This window comes from Chelonia mydas, chromosome 16 (assembly GCF_015237465.2).
Source record: "Chelonia mydas isolate rCheMyd1 chromosome 16, rCheMyd1.pri.v2, whole genome shotgun sequence".
In the NCBI taxonomy this organism is placed as follows: domain Eukaryota; kingdom Metazoa; phylum Chordata; order Testudines; family Cheloniidae; genus Chelonia; species Chelonia mydas.
The window spans coordinates 20,214,473-20,236,711 of NC_057857.1; the positions used below are offsets into that span (position 1 = coordinate 20,214,473).

The following is a 22,239-nucleotide window of genomic DNA, read 5'->3' on the forward strand; positions in this document are numbered from 1 at the left end:
ATAACAACTGCTCTGGCATTTAGGCGGTACACTACATTAACATCCCCGCTCTTACAAAAAGACCACTGGACCTTTAAGGGCTACAAGTTACAAGAACTTTGATTCTGCATCTTAAAAGATCCTTTGTCCATAGGCTGATGGGTCAGCATGCATACATTCACTTGGAGAGCATACATGTTATACTTGGGCCAGACACAAGTTATTGGGCTCAATACAAGGGTAAGTGGATGAAATTTCATGGCCTGTGCTCTACAGGGAGGCCAGACTGGGTGATCTCATGGTCCTTTCTCACAGGGTCCTAGAGTCCAGGCTCCAGTCCGAGCCCAAACATCTACACTGCAATTAAACAGCCCCTTAGCCCACGCCCTGCAAGCTGGAGTCAGCCGACACGGGCCAGCTGAATGCTTTTAATTGCAGTTGCAGACATCCTCAGGGTCCTTTACCGTTCCCTCTGCAGCAATCCCAGCCATGCTGACTTGACTAGGGCCCTTATATTCCCATCTTCCCATGAGCCAAACCCTGGGTTTCACAGCCTGATGCACTCCCACATTCTCTGACCCAGGTAGTACAGCTCCACTTCACTTTCCCTTATCTCCAGCCTTGGGTGTTAGTCCAGCCTCAGGTGTGGCTGCGGACTTACCTTTGCTTTCCATTGAGACAGCCTTTCTGCTCTGCATTATGAAACACTGCCCTCTGCTGGTCATGTCTCAAATCACATCACAGTTCTTTTTCTGCACTTTCATAGCCGTGGCAGGAGCGTATTTTGAGATACCAATACATTGGCACCGGAATTGCAAGGAGAGCAGTAAGTAATGTACGTCTGTGGTGCTCACGAAGGCAATTATCTTAGATTCCAGAAACTGGAGGAGATGAGGGAAGAGATGCTAGTTTCTGCGCAGTTAATTGTTGCAGGAAGTTTTCCATTCTATCAAATCAAAATCTACCCCAAATTTCAGACATTATTTTCCACATGTGTAGGTGTGCCCTTGGGCAGCTGGAGGAACACACAGAAGAGACTGATCAAAAGAATCCCTCCACCAAACAGTACTCAAAGCAAAAGGTAAAAATTAGCATCGAGGACATGCCAAGAGTGGACCAGCATAGACAAGGGTGCTGGTGCCTAGTTCATGCTTTAAGCAACATCTAATGCCATGGGAAGGACTCAAGTTTCCGGAAGGTTTGAAGCAAACTAGACGGTTAGAGAGTTAAGAGCAGCCAAGAAAAGAAAAATAGGGTGGTTCACTTCTCTGTTTGGGTTTCTCCTCTCTCAGGAGCAGCTTGAGCTGGAAAATTCCATTTCATTTTGTTCGCATGGCATTACCAAGAAATGGTACCGTTGAGTATCGTTGGGGAGTTAATTATTTAAAGTCAAATTCCGTCTACTGATGCAGCTCCCATTGTCTTCATTAGGAACTGCATCCATGCATGTGGGTGTAGAATTTGGCTTATAGTTAGAAACAGTACCTGCTGGCCTTTGTAGGCTGTACAAAGCCTGCACTAGCCAGTGCAAGCTACGTAAAGCTCATATCCATGCTAAACATCCCCAAGATGTAGGGCTGAGAAAAAGAGAGATGTTGCAGAGGAAATTATGGCACCCTAAGTTGGACTATGACCAGGATACAAGGTTGAATATTGTTACCCTTGTGAAAAGCATCATACAATGAGCACGAACAGCCAAGGTTTCATTTCTCTGTCTTATCAAACAGCAGCTGCAGCAGAGCCCCCTGAACACCACTCTGGAAAAAGGCTCAGTATTATTCACCATCTTCTCAGTCACCAGCTGCACTGTGCGTTAGAGGTGTCATCCAAGCACCGGCCCAGCCCAGCCTGTGAAGTAAGACAGGATCGCACCACCAGGTGGTAGGACAAGAACAGAAGCTACAGCTACACGTGGACATTAATGTCAAAGGCTCCAGAGCCCAGGAATGACAGGAATTGAGAACTTCTTCACCAAGTAAGAAAAGATAACTACAACATTAAGCTGTGCTTGCATTGTCTTAAACTAGGAAGTTGGTCCCTTTCTTTCATAGGTTTTGCTCTGCAGGAACAACTGCACAGAATAAAGCTTAGAAAGCAGGTGGGCAAATCTTATTGACCACATCAGCTTTTTATTTTTTTACAGAATCTAGCACCAACATAAAAGGATTTTCATAATGCAGATCCACAGCTCTGTGTGAACAGAGGCATGGGCCTTTCATGAACTCATCCTCCACAGACCCAGTATTGATCACAGAAATTGCAGCAGAATAATCACGTACAAATGACTTCCTCTAAACACAAAACCCACACAAGTTGGGCATACATAACACAACTTTATTGTATTAGTACTAGTGTAGCCTGGTCTGCTTTACAGTGTTAATATCAGTGTTACTTTATTCCTTTAGAAAGGGTGTGTGAGGGCAAATATATTTCTATTCAGGTCCCCGCTCCCTCTGTGTATCAGAAATTAATAAAGGGAATGGCTAGAATTCTAATTACTTTGGGTTTTATGCAGCTGCAACATGCAGATTGTCCTGGATTGTATTTCCTTTCACAGTCAGGGGAAATAAAAGGTGCAGTGGATCTGATTACTAGCAGGTAACCTTAGCCTGACAGACCTACATACAACTCTGCCTCTTCAGTTTCAGACGTGGCAATATTGCTTATAAATGTAAAAAAAAATTCACCTAAAAAGGCTCCAGCGATCCTGACAGCACATAGAATTTATTGGTACCATGCAGGTAAGTGCTTTCTATCATTTAGCTACAGTACATGGTGCGGGAGGAGACCATTTAGAATTGAAAATGTTACCGCGGGTCATCAGCTACAATAGGACTGCGCTGACTCCATCCCACTTACTAATGAACATGCCAATAGTAAAGTAACTGGAAAGTGGGTTAATTTTAGTTATTTATGCTAGAAATCATGACTACAAAAAAGCATGAAAAAGCAAGTCCATATCTACTAAATACAGCTTGTACAATTGTGTTAAACTAAGAGGTGGAAGTCTAAAATGATAAATGACGTTCCCCAGGTAAATAGCAGAAGCCCCATCCCTTAGGATATTTAAAATGAGACCAGGCAAAACATTAACAGACATACAACAGGACACAGTCCTACATAGTATGGAGATCATCTAGATGAAATGATCAATTTCTTCCAACTCTAATTTCTGGCATCCTGAATGAGAACAAGTCTCTATAATTAACAAGTCACACAGACTTTCCTCTTTAGTTCACAATAATTCAAGTTATGGGCATTTAAATGTCAAAGACTCTGCTGCATAAAGCTTTTAAAATGATCCAACTCATGCTGGAGCATGCTGTGAAATCTCTTGGGTCATTAGGAACACTGACACCAATAAGTTAGACCAAATTCAGAAAAATATTAGCATGTTATTGTATGTTGCTACCATTTCCATATGCTGAACAAAGTAGGCCTGACAGACTAATGGGCTTATTATCACACTTTTCATCCATGGATCTTTCAGCCCTTCACAAATGTGGGCATCATTCTCTATTTCACAAATGAGGAAAGTAAGGACCAGAGAGGAAAAAGTAATTTGCCCAAAATAGCATAGCAGAAAAACAGAACCAGGCTGTCCTGGCTCCACACTAGCCAGTATCTTCTGAAATAACTACCTTTATAATCAGTTAGAGGTAGAAGTGAATGTCCATCTCTTCTCCAGGTGATGTTCTGCAGACTTCGGACACACCAGTGGTGTTTTATTATATTCAACATCATGCTCTTCCATGCTTTGCTGTTTGGAGGAGATTTACTGGAGGAATACTTTCTACATTCGCTGCCTGTCACCTACACTGACATGAAAATTCTCAAAATCAGGGAGAAGGCCAGGAAATTAGACATGGATCCCCTAAAGACCAATATGTCCAAGTCTTACATCATCAGCAGTTCAGAGGTGTGCTCAGATCAAGAGGTATTTCTGCTTGTTATTGCGTGCAGCAGCCCAGAAAACAGGACAAGGCGTAACCTGATCAGACGAACCTGGGGTAACGTGACAGGCATCAGGGGGTATGCTGTGCTTATTTTGTTTGCTTTAGGAAAGCCAGCTTCAGAAACCATCCAGTTAGACATCAGTGAAGAGTCTCAAAAGCATGGAGATATCATTGAAGGAAACTTCCTTGATTCTTTTGAGAATCAGACACTGAAGATTGTGATGAGCATGGAGTGGACTGTAACATTCTGTTCCACCGCAAGGTTTGTTCTCAAAACCGAAGAAGAAATGTTTGTCAACATTCCAAGTTTGGCTGAATATTTGCTCAGCTTAAGAACACATCTTGAGGATATTTACATTGGAAGGGTCATTCATCAAGATATGCCTGACAGAGACCCTCAAAGCCAGAGCTTCGTTTCTCTCAGTCAATATCAAGAAGAGTATTACCCAGATTACTGTAGTGGAACGGCTTTTGTCATTTCCCAGGATGTTGCTCGGAAGATATACGTTGTTGCCAGGGAAACACCAGTTTTTGTTCCTCCTGACGTCTTTGTTGGAATCTGTGCTAAGAACGCTGGCATCATACCCATTCAAAGTTCTAGATTTTCTGGGAAAAAGCACACTAGATACAATCGATGTTGCTACAAATTCATTTTCACCTCTTCCGAAATGAAAGATGATGAGCTATTTAAAGAATGGAGGGAGATAAGCGATGGGAAAGACTGCACTTTACTGGAAACTTATTATGGGCTTGTGTCCTGCAGAGTCCTGACCTATTTTGACAAGTTTAAACATTTTAACATAGAAACAATAAAAAAGGAGGCTTTGCATTTTACCAATTAAGATTTTAACTTCTCTATGTGAAGAAACTGTACTTACACCTTTACCTGTCATCTTCCCTGTTAGAAAGTTCATCTGATCTTTCGCCTTTTGCGTTGAACATTTCCTCTCAAAGTTAGTTTTTAAATGTGAAAGCTCCCCCCACCCCACCCTGTTCTGACAGTGAATTATTCCTGATGCTAAACAAGGATCTGTGTTTGAATTCAGTGATTTAATTTATGATAATGAGTGCACTGGATGTGCTTTTTCACATAAAGGATGTAGAACTGCATGCAATTCTTATTCTCTAAGTAAAAGCTGTTTTAAAGAACTGGCTGTTTTTTCATGTTGTCTAGTTGTTTGCCCCACTATGCAACTACTTTTGTAGTTTTGATCCAATTTGACTGAGTAATGCATCATTCAATCCCAAACTACTTTGCAAAAATATGGGAATCGTATCACTCTCCAGTGAAATGTAGCTACCTCTGCATCCACTTAAACAGTGTAGGACAGGAATGAAGAATAGAGCATCCCGTTGAAATTACCAGGGGAACAGCTTGATAAGCAGATTTTACACAGGAAACCCAACCTAACTGTCCTGTAGAACTGCCTTGTATTTAATGATCACAAGCAGTCATGACCTCAGTTTATATTTCATTCAGAAGACATGGCCTGTAGCAGCCCTGTACTACATTATTTTGGAATATGGGGGTCAGCATTGAATCAGCAGTAAGAATGTCACCTAATGTCTGCCACCACTTCCTGTAAAGCCTTAAATTCTCTTTGGAAGTCTCTCATCCAAGTACTGGCCAGATCCAATCCAGCTCAGCCTGTGGTTGCTGACAAGATCACAGTATACCATGGAATGGCTGTGATGGGCACAGCCTATTTCCTGTTGGGAAGAGAAACGCAAATTGTAGATTTTTGGCAGGTTTGCAAAAAGTGCCATGTCAAATTCTCTAGGTATTTATACCAATCCTCCTGGAGTAAATGAGATTCATTATACCATATATAATTGTACACACTGAACTTTTGCTCTTATCAAATTCAACACCAGAAACATTGAAATGGCACTAAGGATTTTAACTTTATGTAACACCACTTCCATAAAAAAAAGTCAGTGTAATTAACTCATAACTGTGCCAGTCCCACGTAATCTAAGACCACTGCAAATGATACATAGTCCATTGGTTAGCAGAGAAGACTCAATGTCAGATTTCAAGAATTATGATGGACAGAAAAAACAATCTTCCCACATTCTAGCCCATGCATCATTTGTAGATGAATCTCTGCGACAGCCACACCTTTGCCAAACTGGGCATCCAAGCAGATCAGTTTTTTAGAAAGTAGATAAACCATTAAGTTTAAACAGTACTTTAGAATCAGATTATGAAGGTCTCTGCCTAGATAAAACAAGACACTGGAGAACAAATCAGATGAGACAGCATGGGGATTATTGAGGATGAGAAGGTAGCGAGTTCAGATTTTATTTAAGGAGGGGAGATAAAGAACTTGTCAAAGACTGTTGCAGACAAATAGTTTGCTGTGATGGGAAATTTTTGGTGAAATACCTCTCCCTCTTTCAGCTCTACTGGTGGGAACGCTAGGGTAGACAAGCTCCAGGAGGCATTTAAGGGGCTGTCATCTAACTTTGCTCAGAGCAGCTCTAAGCAACAGAATGCTTAAAGCAAAGCAGCTGGGGAATTTGTGGCAAAAGAGCCTAGTAAAACGATGATTCATGGACCATGAAATCTGGTCTCTCCCCCTCCCCCCAACCCCTGTGAAATAGGGTCTTTTGTGTGCTTTTACCCTATACTCTACAGATTTCACAGGGGAGACCAGCTACCCTTACTTCTGCACTGCTGCTGGCAGTGGCGCTGCCTTCAGACCTGGGCTCTTGGCCAGCAACTGCCGCTCTCCAGCTGCCCAGCCCCGAAGTCAGTGTCGCCGCCAGGAGTAGTTCAGAAATAAGCGTAGCAGTACCGCAACTTCCCCTACAATAACCTTGCGACCCCCTCACAACTCCTTTTTGGGTCAGGACCCTACAATTACAACACCGTGGAATTTCTGATTTAAATAGCTGAAATCATTAAATTTGCTATTTTAAAAATCCTATGACCATGAAATTGACCAAAATGGACCATGAATTTGGTAGGGTCCTAGCGATGACCAAAGAGAGCAGCAGGATAAAAGTTGTGAAGCTAAGGGAAGAGCTGCACTCAGATCTTGTACTTAAATTGCCAGTTTTGTTACACTGGTCTTATATAAGTTGGTGAAAAAAAGGCCACTGAAACTGCTTTTTGACAGAAAATTGGGTCGTTGTCAAAACACTTTTCAAGGCAAATCTGCTTCGGGCCAAAAACTTTTGGTTTTTTAATTAAGTCAAAATTTTCTATGGATTCTTTTTTCATTGATATTTTCAATGGTGAAAGGGGACCCCTCTCCTTTCAGACACACACAGTTTCTGAACAGTTCTAATAATAAGCAGGTAAAGAGTGTGTGAAAGAACACATTGAGTCCTCAGCTATTAATTCAATGCAGTTGCTCTGGCTAGCAGGACTGTCAGAAGTTTACTTTGGAGCATTTGAAAGAAGAAGGCTGTGGGAGTTTGTGCTTTACTTAGGGCTCATTTACATGGGGACATGCCAGAAAATTAAGCCCCTTTATGGACAAACTTCAGAATTAAAATGACCTTAATTCAGTTTAGTTTATTTCACTTTGAAGTGAATTAACTAAACTGAATTAAGGCCATTTTAATTCTACAGTGGGGCCTAATGCAGTTTAACTAATCCATTTTAAATTCACACCTTAGTTAGTTCAGTTTAACTTTGAGTGTTGCTATGCAGACAAGCTCTTAACCTCTGAGATTTTGCCAAGTCATTTTCCTGAATTCTGATTGCATCATTGGTCTTTTTCTCTTTATGTATCTGCCACCTACTACTTTAACCCGAGGAGAAAAAATAGTTATTTTATTTCTCATCTGTGCAAATTATAGGCTATCAACAGCATGCAAGCCACATGGCTTTGAGGAAGGAGTACAGAACAGTGCTTGAGTGGCTAGTGGTAACTCACTGAAGGATCAGTCTCTGCATTTGTCAGAAGGGAGAAAAAAATATATACTTTTTGCTCAGAATTAAAGCGAGCAGCAGCTTTCAGTAAAGCTCACCTAAAAAAAAAATGTATAAATACACAAACATGAAAACATCTCTGTGGCATTGTAAAATATTGTATTAGACAAATGTAGCATATGCAGCCAATGTTCCCAAACACTGGTATACATAGTAGTTTTCATAAGTGACAATTGCACGTGCTCACACTTATCACATAAAGGAAGAGACTTACGAATTGTAGAAAAGTTTACTGAAATGTCAGTACACTGTTCAGATAACTACCAGCATACAAAAACCACTTAACATAATAAAGTTAAACTAGCCAGCCCAAGTGGAAGGTATATTTACATTCTTTTCAACATAATTTTTAATATTTTAAATTTTTTCCACATGCAGGATTTCTGGCATTTTTGGTGCCTGCACTGTGCCAATGGAAAACAGGTCATTAACCATTCCCACGTAAAAAGTGAAACATAGCTAATATTGACCAATACAGCCTGTGCAGAGGTAATGATATCTAAGGTGTTTATCGGGCACCTACAAGCATAGGATTTATACGCCACTATTTGCACAATCTTGAATGAAAGAATCTTTTTTAGAATTCCAGTTCATAAGAATAAGTGACAGACATGTTACATAAAAAGTTATTCTGCATTTAAATAGTATATTACTCATTACCTTTCCTCTCCTGCCACCTAACAATCTAGCTTTTCTAAGTCCTCTTGCACCTCGCCTCACCGTTAAAAGGTCCTGCACCACAGCAATCATCTGGCAGACAGCTGGATGTTGTTTCCTCTGCACCCCAATGCCATTTCTCCCTGGCTCAGCCGGAGGGGTGGCTGCAGTGCAACCAAGGCATCCTATTCATTTGCCCTGGTTTGGGGGACAGGGAAATGAGCAAGCTACTTCTGTACAGATATCCAACTGGATATTCTTCTTACTACTTCCTATGATTACCTTAATTTTCATTTAATACATTTTTTGAGTATTCCACAGATTTTATTTTTCATCCTTGGAACTAAAATAGTATGTAATTCATGGTCTAAAATAAGACAGAAGGAAAAAAATATATAATAGTCTTGATCTGTGGACCAAAATACATTACACGGCCCATCTAGTCTGGAATCCTGTCCTCCATATTAGTCAAACTGTTCTTCAGAGAATGTGTAAAACCTATGTGGTATACCAAATTATAATAGGCTATATAGCAGAGATCGGCAACCTTTGGCACGCGGCCTGCCAGGGAAATCCGCCGGTGGGCCAGGATGGTTTGTTTACCTGCAGCGTCCGCAGGTTAGGCAGATCGCAGCTCCCACTGGCCGCGGTTCACCATGTCAGGCCACAGCAGGCTGGCCACCACTTCCTGCAGCCCCCATTAGCCTGGCACGGTGAACCGTGGCCAGTGGGAGCTGTGATCGGCCAAACCTGCGGACGCTGCAGGTAAACAAACCGTCCCGGCCTGCTAGCAGATTTCCCTGGCGGGCCACAAGCCAAAGGCTGCCAATCCCTGGGCCATAGCCATGAGTTACTTCCTCCAGGGCTAAATTTATGTCCTTAAACATAAGGCTCTCTGCTCTTATCACTTTTATTCTAATTAACATTAACGAAGTTCGGATATAATTTAAAAATGATAACTTTTAAAATTAAAAAAAAAAAAGCAGTTTCCAATTTGGTTTAACACTCACTTTATCAGACAGTATCTTTAAAAATTTAAGATTTTTCATGTTCATCTTCCACATAAGATGTAAAGAACATTCAGAACTATTTGTTTATACAAGACTTACATCCAGCAAACCAAACTGAAAAAAAAAACAAAATTCTTTTTGCACCATCTCTTGTAGGCATGAAAGCCCCTGAAAGTAGCTAGTGTAATTGTAATAAACTAGACCACAGATAGCCATGATTAGTTAATTAAAAACACACTTTCCATTCAGGTGCCATGTCAGAAAGAAAAAGCTACTGTAGCATTTGATGTTATGAAACTGCTTTTTTCAAGTGTGGCTCAGTGAGAAAACACATGGGATCACCAAGCAAACACACACTCAACTTAACTAAGACCAAAAATTTCTGCAAAACAAAATGCGTATCAGCTGTTAAACTGCTTATACAAGTCAATTAGACAATGCTGTTTCAAAATAATATAATAAATGTACAGGAAGCGGATTTAGGTACACCACGATTCTTTAAAGTAAGACATGCTATGCCCTATGGCTGTTTGAGAATTACTCTCCTGACTCTTAGTTATTTTCAGTTTAAAACAACTGAGTCAAGTGCTTTCTAAAGTTTCTTTCATGAGGTTAGAGCCCCTAAACTGGAGCCATTTTGGACCAACCACTGCTCCAATAACACTGGATTGCTAAAAAAGAAAAATGCAATGACGTGGATATTATTCTGCCCCTTCCACAGCAGTAGTAGAAACAGCCTTAACATAATAAGGACCTTCATGAAGATAAGCCCTCAGCCTTAAGTAGTACTGGTTTCCAAATATTTCAGCTATTGTTTTGGAATTTACAAGGGCCTTAACCAGTTCATATTTGGCATCCTTTGAAGCTTTGTCAGGTTCCACAGATCTGTCTACAATATATTCCACAAATCCTGGACTGTCAAGCATCAGTTTCTGTGCCCATGGTTGGTTTGCAATAGCCTAAACATCAGGAAAAGAAAAATAATCAGGTTTGGATTTTTTTAATATGCTAATACAATATGCTGATTGTTAAGCTATCATCAGAGATGAGAATACAACTGAAATCGGATATGCAGTCTGGGCAACCGGAGGATGGACACTAGAATAAGACGTTGTGGCTGTCCAATCAAGCAGTAGTATTTTAATACTAGACACAGATTCTAGAGTTATTTTTCCCCTTTAGATTATAAGTGAATTATGGATCATCACTTTTGTGGCACCAAACAATGAGGAGAGGCTAAAACTTAATTTTTTAGTTTACAAGAGGATATAAAGTGCAGACCAGACTTGTTTGGTGCCCACTTTGGATTCTATTTAGGTTTCGGTCTGATATATGAGTGTTGGACACTGAAGACAAGCTGAAATATCTCTCACCATAGATTTGTTTACAGAAGTCAGTCTACAAAGATAGTATTTACACACATTATAACAACTTGATGCTATCACTAGGAAAGGAATTTACAACTTCTGGTCTCATTTTAAAAAAAAGGGAAACTTACAGTAAACACTCGTAAAGCCCCACAGTGGAGATCAGGGAATGGCTGAGTACTAATACTCCTGAAGAGTTCCAGTGGCTGGCTAGATAAGGCAGCAAACCAGGATTCAGTCATTCCTAGTAGGTCTTCTGTTTGCTGGTCTGGCTACACGTGGAGAGAAAGTATGAAAGAGGCCAGAAACATTGTGATGAATAATTTTTGCATTTTTAATATTCGTTCAAGAGTCAGGAAAATTATAAAGGAAAAAATCAATTTAAAACTAAGTCACCTAGCCAACAGCAGTTTAAACAAAGAATTTTTAAGTATCAAATTTATTTTTCCCCACTTATGCAGTTCACTTTTTGTATTTCACTCAGTTTGGAGGGTAGAATTTTCTCACCGATTCTTAGGAGTTTGACTACTACTGCTGCTGCTGGAATTCACAAGGCTGCAGGGGAAATTTAAATGAGGATGCTTCACTCAAATGAAAAAAAAAAAATCTTGAAACCATTTCTATTTACGTTAAGTGGGGTGGGTTACACAACCTAATTAGTACATTCTGGTCTTCAAATAGTTTTATAATGTCCCTTTAAGCCATAAGTATTACACTACATGCACTTTCCTTTTCACTGTAAAGTTGTCCTATTCTGAGCAAAGTGACAATTTCACAGAACTTCAGAACTTTTCATTCTGAACACTGAAAACAGCTATTATTTAACAGAAATGTTATCATATATCTGCTAAGCACACACACTTCACTTACACGAATTAAAACCACGTTACTCTTCTCCACTAGCAAATACAGTATTTTAAAAAAATACAAGTTTGAAGAGTTCATTACAAAAACAGTAAACCATTAAGAAACCTTGACTTAGCCTCTACAAAACACACAATAGTGTCATTTCTCTACATTTCAAACAACTTACTGGCAAGTAAAGAAGAGATGATATGGCATCCAAACATCGAAGTCTTAGCTCTGCTGGGGGATTCTTTGCTTGGTGCCCTATTCTGTTTAAAAGATGTTCAAATCTACTCCCTTTGAAAATAAAAACATTAAGAAATGTTCATTTGTCATGCACATTCCCAACATACTAATAAAATCTCCAGTAACTTCTGTACTATGTCAAGTTATTAATATTACAGTAGACTGAATTAAATGCTAGAGAAGAGCGCTGAGATGCACAGCCCGAGCAAAAGCAGTTCTAGATATACTATACTGACAATACATATAGCTGCCATCTGTTGGTATGGATATTCACCAAACTGGGTTAGATTTGAACTGGTAGTGAAAAAAGTTCTGTATCGCATTTTGAATCCTCTGGGCCATTTTGGTCAGCCATTTCATCTTGTACTAAAAGAAGTCCTATAATCTTCAAAAACAAAGTGATGTTACCAGGAAACACACAAACATATTCATCTATGTCTGTAGGCAAAAGATGTATATTACATGGCTGTATTTTCCTCCTCCTTTTTAAGAAAGCATATCATGGAGGAAAGATGAACATCTCCTAAAATTACAGTGCTGTTGTGGACTTGCATTATGCTGCCCACTGCAATATGAGGAATTCTAGCTGACAGCCCAAGCTGCAGCTCTGACACTGCCATGTGTTTCATGAACATGGTTTCATCACAGCTAGTAATGCCATATATATATATTAGGCTCCTCTTCAGAGCCAGTAGTATTTTCCTCTTCCCCTATTCTTCCACACCCTACCAAAATTAAAGAGAGACTGTGCATAGAAAATTATTATCCTGGTTCTTTGCAGCTATTAAAACAGAAATCTTTGGTAAGTAAATATATTTTAAAGGTCCCTTTCCCCACTCCTGAGTGTGAAAATCCCTCAGTAAGCTCCCCTTTGTCTATTAGAATATAAGGGAAAAAACTTGATGCAAACCAGCTTTCTGTAAAACCTGTTTTCCTTCCACATTTGATCCCAGGATTGCAAGCGTGTCCACAGCCACTCCAATCATGGTTGGGTCATGGCCTTCAGCCATTCCAAATACTTTTTCCATAAAGACGGGATATTGTTCACAGATCTGCTGTGGGCTGTCTACAATAGCCAGATTTCCAAAAAATTTCACAAATCCTACCAAAAGTAAAGCAAGAAACATTCAACAGAAAGGAAAAATAACTTCAGTGGCATAATTTCAAGTCAATAACCAGGAAAAGATACCAAAAGACTTTTACCCGAATGGCATAATTAAAGTGTGTTGAAGATAAAATTGTTCAGCTGTAAAAAAGTGATATCACTGTGAAAGGACACCACTAGATAAAGCCAGTATTTTTAAAACAAATGTGTATAGCACAAGCAGAGGCAGTGCAAGCTACTCCTACATGCTTAATGGACATCTAGACAAGGATAAGAAATTTTAAGTGGTGTTTTTTTAACCCTCTTATCCCAGCCTAGACATGCCCCAACAATATACTTCAACTTTGCTCTAGAAGTAAGAGAGTTCATTTTCCATCACGCACTTAATCCATCACCTCTCTGCTGAAGCTGTAACAGCACAATGCTTCCTTGCGTGTGTGAAATAGACATCTGTCTACTAATAAATGGGCTGACCCAAGCACCACCAAGTTCCACATAAAAGTTACACACTTATAGGTGGTTTGATCCTGAATTTCAGATCAAAGTTGCAATTGCTTAATATTCAAGCAGCATGCAGTTCATTCATATTCTCCACTCTTTATGATGTTTCCTTCCATTTCAATCACCTTGGACAATGAAAACAGGACTAGTCAGTCTCATTTTCTGATTCTCCAAAAAAAAAAAAAAAAAAAAAAAAAAAAAAAAATCACAAAAATGTTTCACTCTCAATAAGTTCAGGAGAACATTCCTATTAAAAAGTATATCCCAACTTTGAGAAACAAAATGATTTCTACCAGAAGATTTTTTTAAAAGACCTTCTTTTACTGCAAGTAACGCTTCAGATTACTATAACTGAAATATCACAGAAAACGTAGGGGTAGGGTTTGTGTGTGTTTGTTTGGGGGGGGGGGGGGGGGGGTTGACTGTACACTGAAGTTTTGTAAGATGCAGAGTTTCTCCCGCTTGTGCAGGAGTTTCATACAGCAACAGAGGGGAAACTTACATTTTAAAAAATAGTAAAAATATAATCTAGTTTTTGTGGTTTTCCAGACATATCTGGGCAGTGGAGTACCTCAAACTTCTTTGAATTTACATTTTTTAAACTAAGTTTCAAGTTGTTGGGGTCCTTTTAATATCTTGTTTAGCAAGACAACAGCAATCCTTCAACTGTGTGCCTACTATACCTGACAGCGACCCTGTAACTTTTATCTTTTCCCAGTGCCCTTATGTAAAGAAGGCAATCATGTTTTAGATCATTCATAAACATTTCAGGTACATATACATTTATAACATTCTTACTTTCAAAAATACACATTTCCTCTCAGGACAAAAAGTTCAAAGCCCTTAGTTTAACAGTTCATTAGAGGTGGACAACATTACCCAATACTGGAAACAATCAATGCATAACATCACCTGGCAAATAGAAGCCTGAGAAAGGATCAGAATCTGCCCCAATGATTATATTGGAAATTTTATCAATGATTCCTTGCTGGGCAAGATATTGACGTCCATGCTTAGTGTATGCCAATGAGGTCACCATCTCTATACTGGTAGCTCTATAGAAGATAAAGAATAAATGCTCACCTGGCCTATTTCATATCCTTTTTAAAGTAACCTAAATATCTAGATAATCTCAAAAGATTGATAAAGAAATTAATATGTTTTAATATTTCAAAGTTGTCATTTTAAAGGTAACATGCTCCTAATATTTATATTGCACTAGTACCCAAAGAAAAAAAATTTTTTTTTTAATTTTCTTCCAACTCAATTTTTAAAAATAATTGACCTGATTTGTGGGGGTTGAGGCCCTGCATGCATCTCTGATTAAATGATCAAACTAAGGTAATCAAAGTGAGACCCCAATCCTGAATCAGAATCAACTTTACTTTCAAATTTGGTTAAATCAATATTTTGTCAGTGTTTAATTCTCTCCAGTATAGCCTCTTGTGTTTGGCTAGCAGTACAAAATCAAACAAACTTGAACAGAGTTATGATTTCCTCTTCCCCCTCCCCAATTAGAATACAGTTGTAATCCAAAGCCTTTTAAATATTTTTTTATGGATCCTTGTCTGGAAAACAATAAGTACAATCTGCTTTTGAAAACAATCTCACTGTCAACATACCTGACCAGCACATCATCTCCAGTCAGTTCTTCTATTAGCTCAGATATTAGTCCACTGTTCGCACAGTAATTCAAAGAATCTGCAGACACCGAAGAAATCTCAACAATTAACTAAAAAGTAAGCACAGGAAGGGCAGGTGTATAAAAGCATTTGTGTAAGACTGAGTGCTTGCATACCACATTATGATTATAAAGTTATACAGACCTATACGTTACATATTTCAAACAGAATTTTTGCCTGAAAACATTACTGATTAACCCCCATCTTGCTTTAAAAGCTTATTTCACTAATAAGTTTTCAGATTGCAGTATGTTTTTGATTTTTTCTTGCATCCTGCTTTGTTCCCTTTGCTCTGCTAAAAACGCCAGCCTCTCCATTCCTTTCTCTTCCTCACACATTTTAAGCTTTGTGACTGCTCCTTTGCCACCCACATACCTGAAGTTATACACCTACTCTAATGTATCTAGTAGGGCTGTCGATTAATCACAGTTAACTCACACAATTAACTCAAAAAAATTGCGATCACATTGTTAAACAATAGAATACCAATTGAAATTAAACATTTTTGCATGTTTTTCTACATTTTCAAATATATTGATTTCTATTACAACACCAAATACTAAGTGTACAGTGCTCACTTTATATTATTTTTATTGCAAATATTTGCACTGTAAAAATAGTATTTTTCAATTCACCTCATACAAGTACCGTAGTGCAATCTCTATCATGAAAGTAACTTACAAATGTAAATTATTTTTTGTTACATAACTACACTCAAAAACAAAACAATGTAAAAAACTTTAGAGCCTACAGGTCCACTGAGTCCTGCTTCTTGTTCAGCCAATTGCTAAGACAAACAAGTCTGTTTACATTTACGGGGGATACGGCTGACCGCTTATTTACGTCACCTGAAAGTGAGAACAGGCGTTTGCATGGAACTTCTGTAGCCAGCACTGTAAGATATTTACGTGCCAGATAGCTAAAGATTCATATGCCCCTTCATGCTTCGGCCACTATTCCAGAGGACATGCTTCCATGCTGATTATGCTTGTTAAAAAAAATAATGCGTTCATTAAATTTGTGACTGAATTCCTTGGGGGGAGAATTGTATGTCTCCTATTCAGTTTTACTCACTTTCTGCCATATATTTCATGTTATAGCAATCTTGGATGATAACCCAGCACATGTTCATTTTAAGAACACTTTCACAGCAGATTGGTACCTTTGCGTTTTATCAATGTGAGATTTCTAAGAATATATACAGCACTCGACCCAATGTTTAAGAATCTGAAGTGCCTTCCAAAATCTGAGAGGGACGGAGGTGTAGAGAATGCTTCAGAAGTCTTAAAAGAGCAACACTCCGATGCGGAAACTACAGAACCTGAACCACCCAACCTTCTGCTGGAGGCATATGACTCAGACAATGAAAATGAACATGCGTTGGTCCACTCTGCTTTGAACTGATATTGAGCAGAACCCATCATCAACATTGACACATGTATTCTGGAATGGTGCTTGAAGCACGAAGGGACATATGAATCTTTAGCACATCTGGCACATAAATATCTTGTGACGCCAGCTACAACAGTGCCATGCAACCGCCTGTTCTCGCTTTCAGGTGACGTTGTAAACAAGATGTGAGCAGCATTATCTCCTGCAAATTGTAACCAAACTCGTTTGTCTGAGCGACTGGTTGAAGTAGGACTGAGTGGACTTGTAGGTTCCAAAGTTTTACATTGTTTTATTTTTGAATGCAGTTATTTTTTGTACATAATTCTACATTTGTAAGTTCAGCTTTCATGATAAAGAGACTGCACAACAGTACTTGCATTAGGTGAATTGAAAAATACTATTGTTTTTTTACAGTGCAAATATTTGTAATCAAAAATATAAAGTGAGCACTGTACACTTTGTATGGTGTTGTAATTGAAGTCAATATATTTGAAAATGTAGAAAACATCCAAAAATATTTAAATAAATGGTATTCTATTGTTGTTTAACAGTGCAATTAATGTTTTTAGTCACTTGACAGCCCTAGTGGCTAGCTCTCACCATCTTAAATACATGCCTGCCCCCACCCCCCCAGAACTCATTTCCATCAGGGCTTCACATGTTAACCCATGGCAGTGATTTACCATCAGCACTCCCCATATATTTTTTTGTTTTAAAACAGAGATGCACCTGTCTTTTTTATTTGATTTATAGTAATATCTATAGATGTCCATCCTAGGCTCTGGGCCCCCATCCACCATAATTTAAAAACAAAATATAATAGAGAACAGCCCATAAATATCCTCCAGACCTTCAGCCCACCCCATTTCAAAAGCCTTTGAGGGGTTTTTTTGTTTTTTGTTTTTTTTTGGTTGGGGAGGGAGGGGAGAGAAGAAAACTGATTCATGATTTCATAAAGAATTATGGTGTGCTCCTTTCCCACCCCCACCCCATCTTTCTTCCCTCCAGAAATGTACGAAGTTTGCAAGTCAGTTAAAAATGACAGATATGTTCCCTCTCACAAACACCCCATTCCGAATTACAATGCACTAGAGTCGTGGTGCCCTGTAACTTAAACACCAAGAACTACATTGCTCTTACCTCATATACTCTGTATCGTACGACATCACTTGTTGCCATGACATTTTTCAAGTCAACCAAAAAACTGCTTGCAAATAAAGCCTCCAGCCCATCTTGAGTCTGTGCTATTCTCGACAGTGATTTGATAGCCTACAAATAAAGGCAGTGGTTTGTGGTAATACAGACACATACACACACCCCGTAGCAGAACCAATTGTAGAATGAAAAAGCAAGATCAGAAGAGTCAGTTGAATTGTTCTTTTCCAATAGGCTAAATAATACATAAGACATCTAGAGCTATGCTTTATCAATGGGAGAAGACTGAAAATTATTGGTCTCTCTGCTGAGACTGGCAAGAGTGCTACTTATGCTGGTTTCTGTGATGTGAACAAATCCTTTAGGAATCAGACAAGAGACCCCATCAATTCACTTCACAGACGAGAGTTACCAGATGGCAACAACATGGGTGTGTTAGAAAATTTTACCTAGAGTGACTTCAGAGCCTAAGACACTTAGATGCTTTTGGAAGTTTTACCCCAAGGCTGATCCCGGTTTCCTGAGCTATCCAAGCCCCCACTTCTCTATTATCCAAGAATAATCAAGGCTGCTAATTCAGACACTGTAGATATAACATAAAATGCTTTGAACCTTTCTATTAGTGTGAAAAAGAAAAAAGCTTTTATTGTTTGCAACACTTACCTCTTTAGCTACAGCTATTTTCTCTCCACCAATGCAATAAATGATTTGCCTTAGTAATTCAGGATTATTGAGAATTTCTCTTACAGCATCTGAATTTTCAGCTATTCTTCCAACCTAAAAATTCAGTTGAACATATAGTATTAGTCTGTTTCCACCAGATGCAAAACATCAACATGAAAAATTTCAGCAAGTCTATGTAGGATTTCTAACTAGAATCTATATACAAGTAGCAATATGGTGCTTTTGTCCTACTTTGGTACTGGGAGGTAAAGAATTAAACTGTAATATAAAAAAAGTGGTAAGAGATTAAAACTAGCCAAGAATGGTCAAAGATCTACCCTACTATTTACTATTTGAATACAGGAGTTACAGTCCATACCTGGGCTATCGTAAGAAGTTTAACTGAATCATCAGGATGAAAGAGTCCTTTTTGAAGTTCTTCTCTGAAGTTTTGAATTACATACAATGGATCCACTGCCTGAAGAAACCGCTCCAAGATAGAAACACATAAAGCAATCTGTTCTCTGTTTGAAAGGGAAGGAAAAACACCTCTTAGCTCAGTGGTCCCCAAAACATTTCAGAGTCACACCCCCTCTTACCCCTGTCCACACACACACACCCACCCCGGGAGCGGGACCGCAGCTCCAGGGTGGGGAGGGAGGATGACATGGATGGGGTAAGGGGACCAAGGCTAGAGCCACAGCTGGGGACAGGGCTGGGAGTAGAGCCCTCACTGGGGCCCTGGGCACGGGGCCAGCAGACAGGGCCCCGGGTACGGGGCTGGGAGTCAGAGCCAGCAGTCAAAGGGCACTCCCCATGGGGGCTGGCCCAGGCCTCAGCCATGCCCCTTAGGGGGGCACACCCCACAGTTTGGGGACCTCAGCATTAGCTAAAGAATTACCCATCCACAGAATTTAATAATTTAAGGCAAAGAGCAACAACTCTGAAGCTATTTGCCATCAACTAAGCTTTGTCACCATTCTAAATTTTGCAGAGTAATCTAGATTTTACTACTACTACAGGCCTATGCACTTGCAAAACAACTTTGTACTGCTCCGATTCTATTTCCTGGCAGCCATAACTGCCGCAGTTTATATCACGGTAAATAAACAGCACCTTCCATGAGCTTTACAAATAACCACCCAAAAAAACCCAAATCCCAACCTCCTTATGGAGTATCGTCCCCATTTTACAGATGGAGAAACCATGGCAGAGAGAAGAGATTTGCCACAGGCCAAACAATGATTCAGGGACAGAGCCATGAACAGAGGGAGCCCCAGGATCCCAGGGCTGTGGCAGTGCCAGGCTCTGCACACAGGACCCTATCCCACAGGGACACCCAGCACCTCATGCTGCACCACAGCGAGGAGCAGAGCACCCCCCCCCCCCCCACGGCAACAGCATATGGCACAGCAGCCTTGTCCCTACCTCGCATGGCGCCCCCCCGCATCACAGCCCCTCGCCATGACACCCGCCCCCCCCCCACCCACCCACCACACAGCGCCCCACAGCGCCGCCCCGCCCCCACCCACCACACAGCGCCCCCAGGTCCAGGGAGGCAGCCTGAGGTGCCCCCCGTACCTCAGTGATGCCGCATCGCCCACCCCGAACGCCAGCCCCCTCCTCCGGGCGCCCCCATCGCCCAGGCCGCCCCCGCGAACCTGTCGTTCACGTTGAGCAGAGCGAAGAGGCTTCCGAGGCGGATGTCGGGCGCCCGCTCCCGCAGGGCGCTCAGCGGCAGGGCCTGCACCGCCACCCGCAGGGCCCGCAGCTCCTCCAGCGGCTCCTCCAGCCGGGAGACCCGGGCGAGGAGCTCCAGCGCCTCCGCCGCCATCTTGGGACCAAACCGAGGGCGGGGGAACTAGTAGTATCGCGAGAACTCCCCTGGCAACCACGCTGGGCGTAACTAAGAGGTTCCTTTCGCGTCCGGAAATTGCAAACAAAATGGCGGTCCCCTGCCCCTCGCTGGTTGGCTGCTGTCAGGCGAGGGGCGGGACTAGTCTGGCAAGTCCGTGCCGTGGCCTCCTGGCCAGGCCCAGGGCGAAGCGGTCCGCCGGGGCCAGGGTGGCGATGGAGGTGGCCGGGCCGGGCCGGGCCGGGGCGGGGCGGGCGAAGACGTCTCGCCGCCGCCCCCAGTCACTGTGGAGTGTTAGTGACGTCACGCCGTGCTAGCGCCTTCCCAGAGGTGGCTGCAGGGCCCGGGCCCCAGGGCGTGGCCCAACCACAGGCTGCCAGACCCCAGGCTGCGGCCGGGTGCCCCACCCTCCGGGGAGCTGCTGCCGGGAGGTCACACCGCACCCCGCCGTGCTTCTCGGGAGGCTTAACCATACTCCCCCCCCCCCCCCGCGCTTTTAATCCTCCACAGTACTGTTAGCCCCAGTAACCCCCTTGCTCGGCACTGCCTCAGTCAAACGCAAAATCAACCCGACCACGAGGGCGCTGGGTACCCAGGGAGCAGCCTCCCCAGCCCGTCACGCCGCTCCTTCCCGCAGGCCTCCCTCACAGCGCGGGCAGAGCTGTGGGGCGCCGCCCCCAGGGCCTGGGAAAGGCGAGCTCTCCGCTGCCCGGGCATCTCGCTGAAGGCACAGACCCAGAGCGGCTGCCTTTTGTTTCAACGTACTCCGTTATTTACACTGCGCACAACGGCAGTAAACAAGTGCTGAGGAATGTAAAATGAAGATAATATTTATCCGCTGCTGAGCTAATTAGATGATAAATAAGCCGGCGGCTGTGCAGGAAAACTCTACGGATGGGGGTGGCGGGGCAGAAGGGAATTCTCCCTCCATACTGTGGAGTCTCAACACAGCTGCTCCCTTGCCCTCTATTTGGGGGGGGGGGGGGTATTGAGTAGTAGAGTTACGCAGTTGTGGACCCATTGGCCTTGCTTGGCCTAGGCAGCATTGCAAAGTGAAGTGCAGGGGTACAGACTTTCCTTATCCAGGCTCTCCACACTCCCTTATCCCATCTGTGCCGTGCAAGTCTGACAGTACCGTTGTGCTGAGGATGGTCTGTGCCTGCAGGGGAGATCAGAGTAAGACGAAAATGTGGCCTCTTTCAATCTACGAGGAATAGGCCAGGCGAATGAAGCTTAGGTGATACCTGAATGTTTCCATTTTGTAAAGGGTTTTGAATGAGCTATGATATTAAATATCTCTAAAAGGTCACTAACAATAGCAGAGTAACCTGGCCCTCATCCTTTGCCTGGGAATGAGAGAGTTAGCAGTACAGTACTATAATTGTAGAAAGTTTTGGTCTAAAGCTAGACTTAGACCGCTGTGCTAAGAAGTTTGCAATGATCTGCTGATTAATACATTTTCTAGTCACTTGAGAGACCTGACAGTAACATAATGCAGTGAGAGTTTGAGATAGTGTGACTGTCTCTATTCATGAACAGTTGAATTCTTAAAGGGACATTGTCAAAAAGTTTTAGGCCTGAAATGCCTAATACTACTTTTCACTTTTATAGCACCTGCTATCTGAGGATGTCAAAATGCTTTAAAATATCCATGAATTAAGCCCCAGAACACTCCATTGTACAGATGGAGAAAACAGACACATATGTTAAGTGACTTGTCCAAGGTCACCCAGCAATTCAGTGGCAGAGCTGGGAGAACTCAGAGCTTACTTCCTGCCCTTTAGCCACAACTACATGCTTCTTCCAATCAGCTTTGTGTTTAAGAAAAAAAAGTTTTACAGAGCCAACTATTATTAGAAAGGTTTTTTTTTTAAATCAA

The 22,239-nt window shown here is 41.5% G+C and overlaps 2 protein-coding genes across 3 annotated transcripts; one reads left to right on the plus strand and one right to left on the minus strand.

The window, feature by feature from the left end:
• The first annotated feature begins 2,238 nt into the window (after positions 1 to 2,238).
• B3GALT9 (beta-1,3-galactosyltransferase 9) lies at positions 2,239 to 4,920 on the plus strand. Its single transcript, XM_007060987.4, has one exon. It carries the CDS (start codon positions 3,671 to 3,673, stop codon positions 4,775 to 4,777), a length of 1,107 nt encoding a protein of 368 aa, XP_007061049.1. The 5' UTR covers positions 2,239 to 3,670; the 3' UTR covers positions 4,778 to 4,920.
• Positions 4,921 to 7,959: 3,039 nt separating this feature from the next.
• PSMD5 (proteasome 26S subunit, non-ATPase 5) lies at positions 7,960 to 20,419 on the minus strand. Of its 2 annotated transcripts, XR_006286170.1 has the most exons (11): positions 20,167 to 20,419; positions 18,885 to 19,029; positions 18,506 to 18,619; positions 17,828 to 17,956; positions 15,236 to 15,345; positions 14,526 to 14,668; positions 12,918 to 13,109; positions 11,949 to 12,058; positions 11,047 to 11,187; positions 9,351 to 10,507; positions 7,960 to 9,099 (listed from the first exon to the last, which is right to left on the minus strand). XR_006286170.1 is itself a non-coding variant. In XM_043530488.1 (10 exons), the coding sequence occupies exons 1-10, from the start codon at positions 20,337 to 20,339 to the stop codon at positions 10,250 to 10,252; spliced, it is 1,515 nt and encodes a 504-aa protein (XP_043386423.1). In that variant the 5' UTR covers positions 20,340 to 20,419; the 3' UTR covers positions 7,960 to 10,249. The 2 variants fall into 2 exon arrangements, 1 of the variants encoding a protein (XP_043386423.1); XM_043530488.1 differs by having other exon boundaries at positions 7,960 to 10,507.
• Between the last annotated feature and the right edge of the window lie 1,820 nt (positions 20,420 to 22,239).

Coding starts and splice junctions, on each gene's coding strand:
- B3GALT9 (XM_007060987.4), top strand. CDS start 3,671: ATGTTCTGCAGACTTCGGACACACCAGTGGTGTTTTATTATATTCAAC.
- PSMD5 (XM_043530488.1), bottom strand. CDS start 20,339: ATGGCGGCGGAGGCGCTGGAGCTCCTCGCCCGGGTCTCCCGGCTGGAG. Junction 18,620..18,884: donor AACTTCTTACGATAGCCCAG/GTATGGACTGTA, acceptor CTGAATTTTTAG/GTTGGAAGAATAGCTGAAAA. Junction 13,110..14,525: donor CTCAGGCTTCTATTTGCCAG/GTGATGTTATGC, acceptor TACTTTTGGTAG/GATTTGTGAAATTTTTTGGA.